Here is a 12,212-nt window from a genome sequence, read left to right as displayed (position 1 = left end):
AGATTTATATCCTGAAAGTTGTCAATATGTCTTTAGAAACTCACCAAGAACATCATTTAATCACTTCTGTACATCTATAAGAAAGCTTTACTTCTCCTGGATATTATCTGTCAAAATGTAAAGAACTATCAATTCAGGCAATTATTTGTGATTGTTCAGTTCATCAGTCTATGTACTGAAATGTCTGTTTTGAGTTTTAGAGTTATGAGGAGTCAAAGCCTATTATGTCATTGTAGCACAGAAATTAAACCTGCACAGCCTGCTACCTCACTCCAGGGCAGAATGACTCACTCACAATTACAAATGCAAGCACACACACACACATCCCCATAAAACTTTACACAGGCCTAAATTCTGCCAGTCAATGCAACATTCATGAAGACATGGAAATAAAAGCAGAGCTCCCTCGGAAATCTACAATCTGTTTTTATAGATTTAGAAATTGATGTCACCCATGTTTTACTTAAAATTTATAACAACTAGCATGATACAAAACTATTATAGATTAAGTAGGGAGGCAGTGGAGTTAGGTATTAAAATAGTTTTTCTTGGCTATGTAAATGAATAGCAGCAAAATGATTTTGTCTAACTTACACAACACATATAAAACAACAAATCCTATGGACTCATACTTACTCACTGCCATATGTTGCAATAGTTGATCGTTTCTCTTTGAACATATCATGGTGCTCCTGTAGCTTTTCTGTAACTTCTCTAATACTTTTTAAAGTTTTAAAAGTTTCCCGTGGATCTTCAATTATAAAATTAGAATAATCATCTTGATCTTTCTGTGGACCCTGGTACACAGCTATGGTTGCACAAGCATCTGCAATTACATGTTACACAGCATAAATAAATTAGTATCAAGTTCAAATAATTTTTTTAATTAGTTTATATTTTATTAATACTATAGTTCACTAAAATTTCTACACACAACACCCCATAATTACAACGTGAAAAAACTTTACTTGAGGTTTTTGCAAATTTATTAAAAATAAAAAAAACTGAGAAATCACATGTACATAAGTATTCACAGCCTTTGCTCAATACTTTGTCGATGCACCTTTGGCAGCAATTACAGCCTCAAGTCTTTTTGAATATGATGCCACAAGCTTGGCACACCTATCCTTGGCCAGTTTCGCCCATTCCTCTTTGCAGCACCTCTCAAGCTCCATCAGGTTGGATGGGAAGCGTCAGTGCACAGCCGTTTTAAGATCTCTCCAGAGATGTTCAATCGGATTCAAGTCTGGGCTCTGGCTGGGCCACTCAAGGACATTCACAGAGTTGTCCTTAAGCCACTTCTTTGATATCTTGGCTGTGTGCTTAGGGTCGTTGTCCTGCTGAAAGATGAACCGTCGCCCCAGTCAGAGGTCAAGAGCGCTCTGGAGCAGGTTTTCATCCAGGATGTCTCTGTACATTGCTGCAGTCATCTTTCCCTTTATCCTGACTAGTCTCTCAGTCCCTGCCGCTGAAAAACATCCCCACAGCATGATGCTGCCGCCACCATGCTTCACTGTAGGGATGGTATTGGCCTGGTGATGAGCGGTGCCTGGTTTCCTCCAAACGTGAGTTCAATCTTTGTCTCATCAGACCAGAGAATTTTCTTTCTCATGGTCTGAGAGTCCTTCAGGTGCCTTTTGGCAAACTCCAGGCGGGCTGCCATGTGCCTTTTACTAAGGAGTGGCTTCTGTCTGGCCACTCTACCATACAGGCGTGATTGGTGGATTGCTCCAGAGATGGTTGTCCTTCTAGAAGGTTCTCCTTCCTCCACAGAGGACCTCTGGAGCTCTGACAGAGCGACCATCGGGTTCTTGGTCACCTCCCTGACTAAGGCCCTTCTCCCCCGATCGCTCAGTTTAGATGGCCGGCCAGCTCTAGGAAGAGTCCTGGTGGTTTCGAACTTCTTCCACTTACGGATGATGGAGGCCACTGTGCTCATTGGGACCTTCAAAGCAGCAGAAATTTTTCTGTAACCTTCCCCAGATATGTGCCTCGAGACAATCCTGTCTCGGAGGTCTACAGACAATTCCTTTGACTTCATGCTTGGTTTGTGCTCTGACATGAACTGTCAACTGTGGGACCTTATATAGACAGGTGTGTGCCTTTCCAAATCATGTCCAATCAACTGAATTTACCACAGGTGGACTCCAGTTAAGCTGCAGAAACATCTCAAAGATGATCAGGGGAAACAGGATGCACCTGAGCTCAATTTTGAGCTTCATGGCAAATGTTGTGAATACTTATGTACATGTGCTTTCTCAATTTTTTCATTTTTAATAAATTTGCAAAAACCTCAAGTAAACTTTTTTCACGTTGTCATTATGGGGTGTTGTGTGTAGAATTCTGAGGAAAAAAATGAATTTAATCCATTTTGGAATAAGGCTGTAACATAACAATGGAAAAAGTGATGCGCTGTGAATACTTTCTGGATGCAATGTATAAATTTATATTTAAGAAAAATTGTGCTTACCCTCCATTTTATGTAGCTTTGAACTGTTTGATATGAATAATGAAAAAATTCTCTCAGTTTCTCTATCGCAATCAATATCAAGTTCAACATTTTCAGGCATTGTTCTACAAGTACAAGAAAAAAGACACAACTTAGTTTTTTTCTTTTTGTATGCACATGTCTGTGTTTCATAATATTACTAATACATTAAAAAATGGACAGTAAAATGTTAATTCTGGATTTCAAACAGGTGTGCTTTGCGACTATTTAAAAATAAATAACTCAAACTATATGCTTGCGATCAAAATTAGAGAACAAGTTACATATCTGTAAATTACAAAGTCAATGCTTATCTGAGTCAAATATTATCTCAACATGAAGAGAAGAGGCATATTCTAATCATATTTCATCAGTGAAACTATACCACGTCCCAAAATCAAAGATTTAAACAAGTTAATTTAAGAAGATCAGAAATCAAAATAAGTCAATGTAGTTAACAGCTTGTTCTAATCTGGCAATGTCTTGAAATACCTGGCAACACCAACTGACGTAATCAACATTAGTAGGCATTTTGCAAGATGGTGAGCCACTCTAGGGTAACTGAAATACTGCAATGTCAGGTAGATAAGATGAAGGCTGATGGGAGTGGTCATTCCAAGGTCATAATTTCTAATACTGAAGCTGTACAAAGGAACAAAGTCATTCTTGTCCTGAAAAAGGCCTGTCACTCACATAAGACGAGTGCACAAGAAAACAGGATGATACGGAGACTCACAGTGGGGGGATTAGTTCAACACTGATGTTGGAATTACTTGCCAATTCAGTGCTAAAAAGAGCAAGAATTTGTCTCAGCATACAAAGTCTTGTTGTCCGAGATAACTAGGACTGAAGGCCCACTTCACAGTGACCAAGCCTCTCATCAGCAAGAAGAATGAAAAAGCTAGACTAGCCTTTGCTGAGGAGCATGTTGTTGTGACTGAGGAGAACTGGTACAAAGTTCATTTCAGTGATGAAAGCAAGTTTGATGTAGCTGGTTCACATGGGAAACACTATGTTGCTGTTGAAATGGGGAAGGAATGAACCCAAAGTGTGTAAAGAAGTCAGTAAAGTTTGGAGGAGAAAGTGTCATGTTGGATTTTGTTCCCTGTAGCAGCTACATGGCAAGTTGAATGCTAATGTGTATCAGAACCTCCTTCAGCAACATGCAGTTCCATCCCTGCAAGCATCAGCAACATGCAGTTCCATCCCTGCAAGCATCACCCAATAAGTCAGTTATGCATAACAATGTCCCTTGCCACATTATTAAACGGGTGAAGTAATTCTTAGAAGTGACAATATCGAAGTGAAGAAATGGTCTGTCCTAGACCTGATCTGAACCTGACTGAGAATCTCTGGAAGATAACTGGTGACAGAGTTATATCAAAGAAACCTGATACAGTTACCATATTGTGGAAGAAGCTGAAGATGAGTAGAACAAACTCATGCCAGAGCAGTGTAAGAAATTGGCCCTGATCTATGGGCACAGATGTGCCAAAGTTATTGAAAGCAATGGCCTCTACACTTCCTACTAAATATTGAAAGCTGTACTAGTCAAAAAGCATTGCTAAAATTCATTTGCCATCTTCTTTTGCAATACAGTTATAACAGTTTTCTAATTTTTATCACTGTAGTTTTTCAAAGTTAACCTTTTAAGCCTTTTTTTAAACATTCTAATAGAACATTAAATCATACCTACAGTTACTAAGACTTTAACCTCTGAGCAGTGACAGTCACCAATATTTGAAAGAAACAATTTTTCATAAATTGTTCCCTAGCTTTGATCACTAGTATATGTGGTGTCATGGAAATAAATGGGCAATGTTGCCCACTACATTACTTCAACCCAATTAGATGTCCAGTTATGTGCCTTGTGTACTCCCACAATCTACAGACCTGTTATCAGGTTCAGTGACAAATCCACACTTGCCTGCTCTGAGTGGGCTTGTATGTTAGTATGCCCTGCACCGGACTGGCATGATATTCATGTCTAGCTCAGTTTTTATGCCCTAACGAACAAAAAGTAACTTGAAAAATGAATGTCTGAATAACTAAAGCAATATCGGAACTTGTCTTGTAAAAAGATGATAAGATGAAGACTGTTTGGCATATATAAGAAAATACAAAATAACCCTATGTCAATAGACACTTATAATTTGCAAATGCATTATTTTTTTTTGATTTGAAAGATTGTTATATAAATATCATAATTAAAAAAAACGTTCTTCATACAACAATCTATCAGTAACATCCATCATTTAACACCTGGCATAACAGCTACAACCAAGGAAAAAAATGTGACAAAGCTATTTAAATGACACTATATAAAATAATTAGAGGTGAATAGGTACACTCCCTTTAATAGCGACCAACACATTGCTTGTAAAATGTAATGTACTCACGCAGTACAAGGCTTGCAGCCTGTTTGTCCTTCAGACTTGGCCTTGCAGCAAAGCCAGTTTCCACAGACGTAAGCTGAGGGATGGTAAAAGTTTAGTCTGCCTTGATTACAGCGACTGACTCGGCTGAGAACTTCCACCCACTCACTGGCTTCCACACAATTATTTGCCAGAATATAAAGCCGTGATTCCGTATGAATTATCTGAAACATCTACAAATGATACATTTACTTGAAACATTTTTAAAATTAGAATATTAACATATTGAAGATAGTCAGTAAGGAGAATAATGTTTTAATTTACTATTATAATTTGCATGTCTTAATAATGATTTTTACACACTTGTACTCTAAACTGGATAGAAAAAAAAATTTATTGACTATGTGCAGGTCAGTTCACATAAAATCATCATCACTATTACACATTACTGAAGCTTGGTTAGGGTGTTATATGAAAAGTAAAAACAGTGAAACATACATTTTTCCTGTTAAATGCATTCTCATCCACTTTCTCCACTGCCAGAACATTTTTAATGGGAATGGTTTTTAGTGGCTGTTTTCCTATAATAAAAGAGAAAAAATTTAAATTAACATTTGCATTGGCTGAAACACGAAAGATAATTTTACATTAGTTGTTGTTGGTTGGTTAGGAACACGCGCTGATACAGCGCATTGCCACACCCACCACACGTAGGTCCTCCAACTTGCAGGGAAAAGCTTGGGGGTTTAATTGGCACTCCAGCCACCATAAAAAAACCTCATACTGTTCCACTGTTACATTAGTGAAAATATAGAAATGTATTGAAAAGGTAAATAAATATATTGGCCAGAGTCCTGAATTCAATACACTTCCTGAAATACAAATTCTCAAATAAAGACAGCAATATTAGTCAATAATTTAATTAAATTTATAGGGGCACTGCAATCAACTTTATACAAACAATATTTATATATCCACTTGTAATTGTTTTACCTTTCTTCCATTAAAAAAGATCAACTTTTTTAAAAAAAACTTTAATATAATTCATTTCTTATATTACATTACATCTTCTATTGGAAAGGTAAAAGTCATCATGATGATCCTGAATCTATACCTGGATGTTTATGGTATGTGAGTTCTCTGGTGGTCAGCCGTAGCCACTGTTTCTTGAAGTTTGATCTTAAAAATCCCTGTTTCCCCTGAACTCTTCTGTGAACCTCACTGTTTAAGAGAAAAACAAAAAGATTCTTTCTTAAACATATATCAAAATATATATTTATACTATAAAATGTACACTGTATTACACCTGTGGTCAGTAAATGTCACTAGGCAAAACACAAATAAACTGCTACCGTGCATTTATGATTAAACATTAGAAGACCCGTATGTTTGTTGAATTTTATAATAAAATTATCTTTTCAACCAGGAGTTAATGCATACTGGATCAATTATGGGGGGTGGACGGGCTAATTAGGAAAATCATTTGACAATGGAAACCTTGCAAAAATAAGAAATACAGTGGGAAGAAAAGGTAAACAAACCTTTGGAATTACCAAGTTTTCTGCACTAACTGATCAGAAAATGTGATCTGATCTTTGTTAAAATCACAAATTTAGAAAACACAATATGCTTAAGTTTATAACAAACAATTAGAATTTTTCATATGTTCATTGAATACACCCGTCAAAAATTCACAGTGTGCTGTGGAAAAAGTAAGTGATCCCTTGGATTGAATAACTGGTTGAAACTCCTTTGGCAGCAATAACTTCAAAAAGTGCTTACAGTAGCTGCGAACCAGACCAGCACAAAAAGTTCAGGAGGAATTCTGAACCATTCTTTCTTTCAGAACTGTTTCATCTCAGCCATATTCTTAGGATGCTTCATGTAAGCAGCTCTCCTGAGGTCATTCCAAAGCATCTCTACTGCATTAAGATCTCAGCTCTGACTGAGCCTCTCTGAAATATGGATTTTTTTTTTTTTCTGAAGCCATTCTGCAGTAGATTTACTTTGTAGTTTATGGTTATTATTTTGCTGCATCACCAATTCTCTACTGTGCTTCAGTTGGCAGGCAGCCACAGTGAAATTATCCTGTAGGATATCTTGATAAATTTGAGAATTAATTTGCCCCTTTATGATGGGAAGTTGTTCAAGCCCCCAAGTGGCAAAGCAGCCCTAAAACATGATGCTTCCTTCACTGTACTTCATCACTGGGATGTTGTTTTCATGTTGGTATACTGTGCCCTTTTAAAACCTTATCTACTGCTACATATTTTCCCCAAAAAATTAAATCTTAGTTTCATCAGTCCACAAAACATTTTCCCAGTAGTGTTCTGGAGCGTCAAGGTTGTCTTTGGAAAACTTCAAAAGTGATGTTTTTTATTTTGGAGAGCAGCAGCTTCCACAATATGTCTTACCATGAACATCATGCTTGTTCAAGGTTTTGTTTTGGTAGACTTATGAACAGAGATGTTAACCTGTTCCAACAAATCTTTCAAGCCTTTAGCTGTTACCCTACAGTTCTTTTCATCTCATTCAACAATGTGTGTTTTGCCCTTCAAGTTATCTTGACTGGCCGTCCACTTCTAGGAAGGGTAGCCACAATAATATATCATCTCCATTTATACATAATTTGTCTAGGTGTGGACTGATAAGTATCTATACTTCTTGAAATTACTTTGTAACTTTTTCTAGCTTTATTGATTGAAGATCTTCTGAAAGCTCTTTTTTTTTACAAGGTATGCTTCACATGAGAAGATGTGGTTTGCCAAATCCTGCCTGCAGTTAGATTTTATTGAAGTCTTTAGCCTGTGGCTTTACATATTTTTTACAACCTTCACTGTGAATATTTGAAGGATGTATTAAATATATACAAGAATAATACAATAATTTGTATATTGTTAATTGATTGTAACTTAAATAAACATCAGGCCATTATTTTAACACAAATTTATACAAAAACACAGTTATTTCCATAGGATTCACATACTTTTTCTTACTACTGTATTTTGTAGTAGGGTGCTCCATCAAAATGTACTATTATTAACAGACCGAGCATTTGAAACAGCAGCAAAAAAAAAATCTGTTGGCACTAAACCTCACCTTTCTTTCAGAATCACGGTCTCCTCAACTCCACTAGATTCTTTACTTTCAGTAGAAGAAATTTCATCTAGAAACTAGAAAATAAAAAAGACACTTTATAATTTGAAATAATAATTGAGTTTAGGTTCCTTCTCCTCAAGATCCTAACACTGAATTAAGTACGTTTTGAAGAATGGAATTATGGATCGAATAATGCAGGTGAAGTAAATGAAAGTAAATAAAGCACGAAGAATTTAGCTAATGTTATGCAGATATCTAAAATATGTTTATCTAACATTAGCGATACAGCTGTTAAAACATGAACTTGTCTAGAAATTAATAGCTTGTCAAAATGTAACTGAAATTGAAAATAGCACGTTTTTAAAAATATATAACAAGACATGTGAATGGCAAGAAAATAAAGCATGTTCGCAAGGTCTTCAACCCCACCCCCTTATCATTAATGATACGCAAGCCACATACAGTATCTGCAAGCTGACTAGAAAGAGCTCTTGACCAATGAATGAGAAGGGGTTTGCCTGTGTATGTGTGTGTGTGATCCTGTTTGAATGCACTTCACTTCCGTGAACTACTCTGATTTTCCAAAAGTATATTTGTTTAACAATACTCTTTAAAAAATTATGTATAGTTTGGACTTTGTGTACATATGACTGGATAACCGGCATGTAAATGTAATCTGAGATTTTTCCATGGATGTTTTAACATTGTTTGCTATTCTTCAGTGTATGCCAATGCTTTCCTCCACTGAAGCCCATTATAAGAGAACCTTTGTTATCTATATTTTCCACAAAAACATAACATTAAATTTTCTTCTGCGATCACTACAAAAAACATAGGGTAAGCAGGAGATTAAAAAATACAAATACAACTTTTGGGTAGAGTATTTCTTTAAATTACTGTTGTATGCACAAAGCTAAGTAATCCTTTACACACAATGCTTTTATTCTGTGAAGCATTAACTTGATTATTTAACTGACATCGGACGGTTGCTTTCACATAGGTGTTAATTACCTATCTTACTAATCTCTTATCTGCCAGGAATCATTTGGATGACATTCTCAGTTAAGGAAAAAATCTAAAATACAAAATAAACTTGACATGTCAGATGGAAAGTCATAGCAAGGAGTACCTCCCAATTATGATTAATTGGGCTAGAACAAAAACCTGGAGTTGTTGTGGTCCTCCAGTTCAGAAGATCTATAAATGCTCATAGATAAAGATGACAAAATTTTCAATTAATAAAGAAACAAGAGCTTCATAGGATAGCAGATATTTGCTTAATGTTTGGTTACCACATAAATGGACAAATAATCTGCTTTCAAAACCTTAGTCATCATTTATTATTACCTTTTTAACTTCTTCAATGTATGTCTCATCTTGAAATGATTTGAAGAAATCATACATATATGTCTCCTTGAAGCTTGACTAAAAAGAGATAACAACACTTTTTAATCTCATTATTGAAACAGGATATATAATGTACACATTCACAATTTGTGGGGCTTGAATAGTTATGTTGGTAGAGCATCATTCATTTAATGGTAGGATCCAACTTTCAAAACCTTGTTTCTTGTGGTATTCTAATTTAGATATGGCAGGTAAAGTTAGATTGTCATGTGGTGTCTGAATACAATGAATGTATGTAAATGCTATATGCTTCAACTACTGTAGTAATTTCATGATTGACAGAAACTTGTTGAAGCTGGTTAACCCTATTTTTTGAGCACAGCATTGTACAAATAGTTTAAATTCTTTACAGAATAACACAGCATCCTGGTTTCAAATATCACACCCAATAAACAGTCTGTGTGGAGTTGGCATGCTCACTCCATGTCTGTATGAGTTTCCAAACTAGGTTTGTGCTTTGAAGGGCAACATATCACACTGCAGCCTTTTGGCTCAGCTTATTCAATGGACAGGTCTTTGCTAATAGGCTACAAGTGCCATGTCTGTGGATATGGAAAAATGGTGCACACCTGACAGATAACTGAAGAAAAAGAACAACAATAAGGCTAATAAAATGTGAGGCTGTATTATAAAAACTGGAACAGTAGAGTGGACCAGTAGTTGGCACTGCTGCCTCACTGGGCCGGAATCCTGGTTTTCTGTCAGTTGTTATGTGTGTGCAGTAAATATGTTCTCATTTGTCCTGTGTGGGTTTTTCCTCTGGGTACCCTGGTTTTCCTTCCACATTCCACAGATTCATTTTATGATAAATGACAAATCCAAATTGGCTATGTATGAGTGAATGTTAAAAAACTTGAAAAATATTAAGAAAGGAGGGTGATGCTTAAACTCTATACTTTCTAGTGAGAAGCATTCAGGATTATTTGAGAAAATGTTATAATCATACTACAGAAAATAATTAACACCATTGTGCATTTTCCTAGAGGCACTCTGTTGTCCTCCCACAGTCCCAAAAATTATACAGGTCAGGGTAACTAGTAATTCTAAACTGGTCCTGTGCAAACATAAGTAAATGGGGCCTACAATGAACTGGAGTATTGTCCAGGGCAGGCTTCTGCCTTATTACTGATGTTGTGGGAATAGGCTCCATATCAAATAGGTAGCACTTTGAATTCTATTTCTGAATACTATTTCTGCTTAAAGCATCTTAGTCTTTTCAGTCTTGAAAAAAGTACCTTTACAGAAAAATAATTCACATTTTTATAATTCTATATGTAATGAAATAACCAGTACAGTATATTTCCTCTGGATCACTTACAGAAATGATTAAGGCTAATGTTAAGGTCAAATATTGAAACAGGAAAATGCAAACATCTGTCTGTTAAACAATATATTGTATCTTAAACCAATATGAAGGTTTTTTGGAAATTTAGGATTAACCAAAGGCAAAAGAAAAATTAGTGAATTAGATTGCATTTTCTGTATTTTAGGGTGTGGAGTAAGTACTCTTACGATGTAAGAGCTAACAAAAAGCACCAAATGCAACAATTAATCAGGAAAAAAATATAATCACATACCAATTTATTTTTAGACAGGCTTCCCCAGCTTCCTAAAGTTTGGATGGTTTTTGAAATTAAGGTTAATGTTCGAGACATTTGTGCATCCTGAAAAAGAAAAAAAAAAAAAAATTATATAATATATATATATATATATATATATATATATATATATATATATATATATATATATATATATATATATATATATATATAGTAAATCTGGTTATTTAGTTGTGTTATTTTGAACATCCACAGACACAACAATATTTCATATTATTAAATGCACATTAAATTTGAAAGGACAGAACTATTTCATTCAGCAACAGACATGCAAAAGAAAAGTAATTTATTTAAAAAGGGTAAAATTACAAGATGTTTTGACTGAAAAAATATTTGAAAGAACAACAGAATCATGATTCCAGGTTCAGTTACATACTGTATATAGTTCTACTGATTTAGGTTTTGATGCTAAACTACTAGATTAATGTTGGCTCTGATGCTGCTAACCTCTCTCTCTCTGTCTATGTTACTTAAATTTAACTACATAGAATATACTTAGAATGTCAATTTTCCTATCACTTTTAAATGCCTGCTGTGTTCCACACAGATTAATCTGGCAGAAACATATACAAATGTATGAGACAATCAAAGTGCATTAAAAACATAAATATGAGACGATCAATAATCATCCCAATAGCACATCTTTATAGACTGTGAGAGGAAACTGGAGTTCCTGGGTAATTCCCACAAATACAAAGAAAGGCAACAGTAGACAAATTATATGTTGTAATATACATGTGTACTGCATTGAACGTCCCTGACATTTTTACATTTGCATCAAAATAGAATACATCTAAACATTTTTCTTTAGTAAATTTTAAGATCTTTGCACTACAAACACATTGTCAAATGGAATGGAAAATGCAAAGACCCATTTCATATGATGGTTTTAAGGAACAGACATTTTAAAAAGTATATATCCTTTATGTTACTGTAACTATACATTTTCTGAAATATAGTTAATACCTAAAGAGATCATACAATCTGTTAATAATTTCCTCTTGTGTAATATATTTGTGAATCGCAATCTTTAAATGAATTCATGAGGAAAAATACTTTTAGTGTAGGGTCTAACAGGATAGTAAAGAACTTTAAATGGAAAGTTTGCTATTTTTTAAATCCAATTAATTATTTTACAATCATGACCATCATTCGTTTGCTCCTGAAAGATGTGGTGTAAATCTCAGTTTCATATGATTGGGACTAATTAAGCACCAAAAAAAT

General features: G+C 35.0%; 1 protein-coding gene across 2 annotated transcripts in view; it reads right to left on the bottom strand.

Moving 5' to 3' along the window:
• rasa2 (RAS p21 protein activator 2) overlaps positions 1-12,212 on the bottom strand; it is a 120,138-nt gene that overhangs the window by 11,846 nt on the left and 96,080 nt on the right. The window contains exons 16-23 of one of the 2 annotated variants that reach the window (XM_051922280.1): positions 10,947-11,033; positions 9,310-9,387; positions 7,963-8,036; positions 5,978-6,084; positions 5,362-5,444; positions 4,888-5,096; positions 2,471-2,574; positions 641-826 (exon numbers count right to left, since the gene is read on the bottom strand). In XM_051922280.1, coding sequence (XP_051778240.1) covers positions 641-826; positions 2,471-2,574; positions 4,888-5,096; positions 5,362-5,444; positions 5,978-6,084; positions 7,963-8,036; positions 9,310-9,387; positions 10,947-11,033 — 928 coding nt within the window. Of the gene's footprint in view, positions 1-636; positions 827-2,470; positions 2,575-4,887; positions 5,097-5,361; positions 5,445-5,977; positions 6,085-7,962; positions 8,037-9,309; positions 9,388-10,946; positions 11,034-12,212 lie in introns of both variants that reach the window. The other variant, XM_028794669.2, reaches the window with a different exon arrangement.

The sequence above is a fragment of the Erpetoichthys calabaricus genome, chromosome 2 (assembly GCF_900747795.2).
Source record: "Erpetoichthys calabaricus chromosome 2, fErpCal1.3, whole genome shotgun sequence".
Lineage (NCBI taxonomy): Eukaryota > Metazoa > Chordata > Cladistia > Polypteriformes > Polypteridae > Erpetoichthys > Erpetoichthys calabaricus.
The sequence above is the reverse complement of the archived record's forward strand: the minus strand, read 5'-3'. Positions and strand labels throughout refer to the sequence as shown.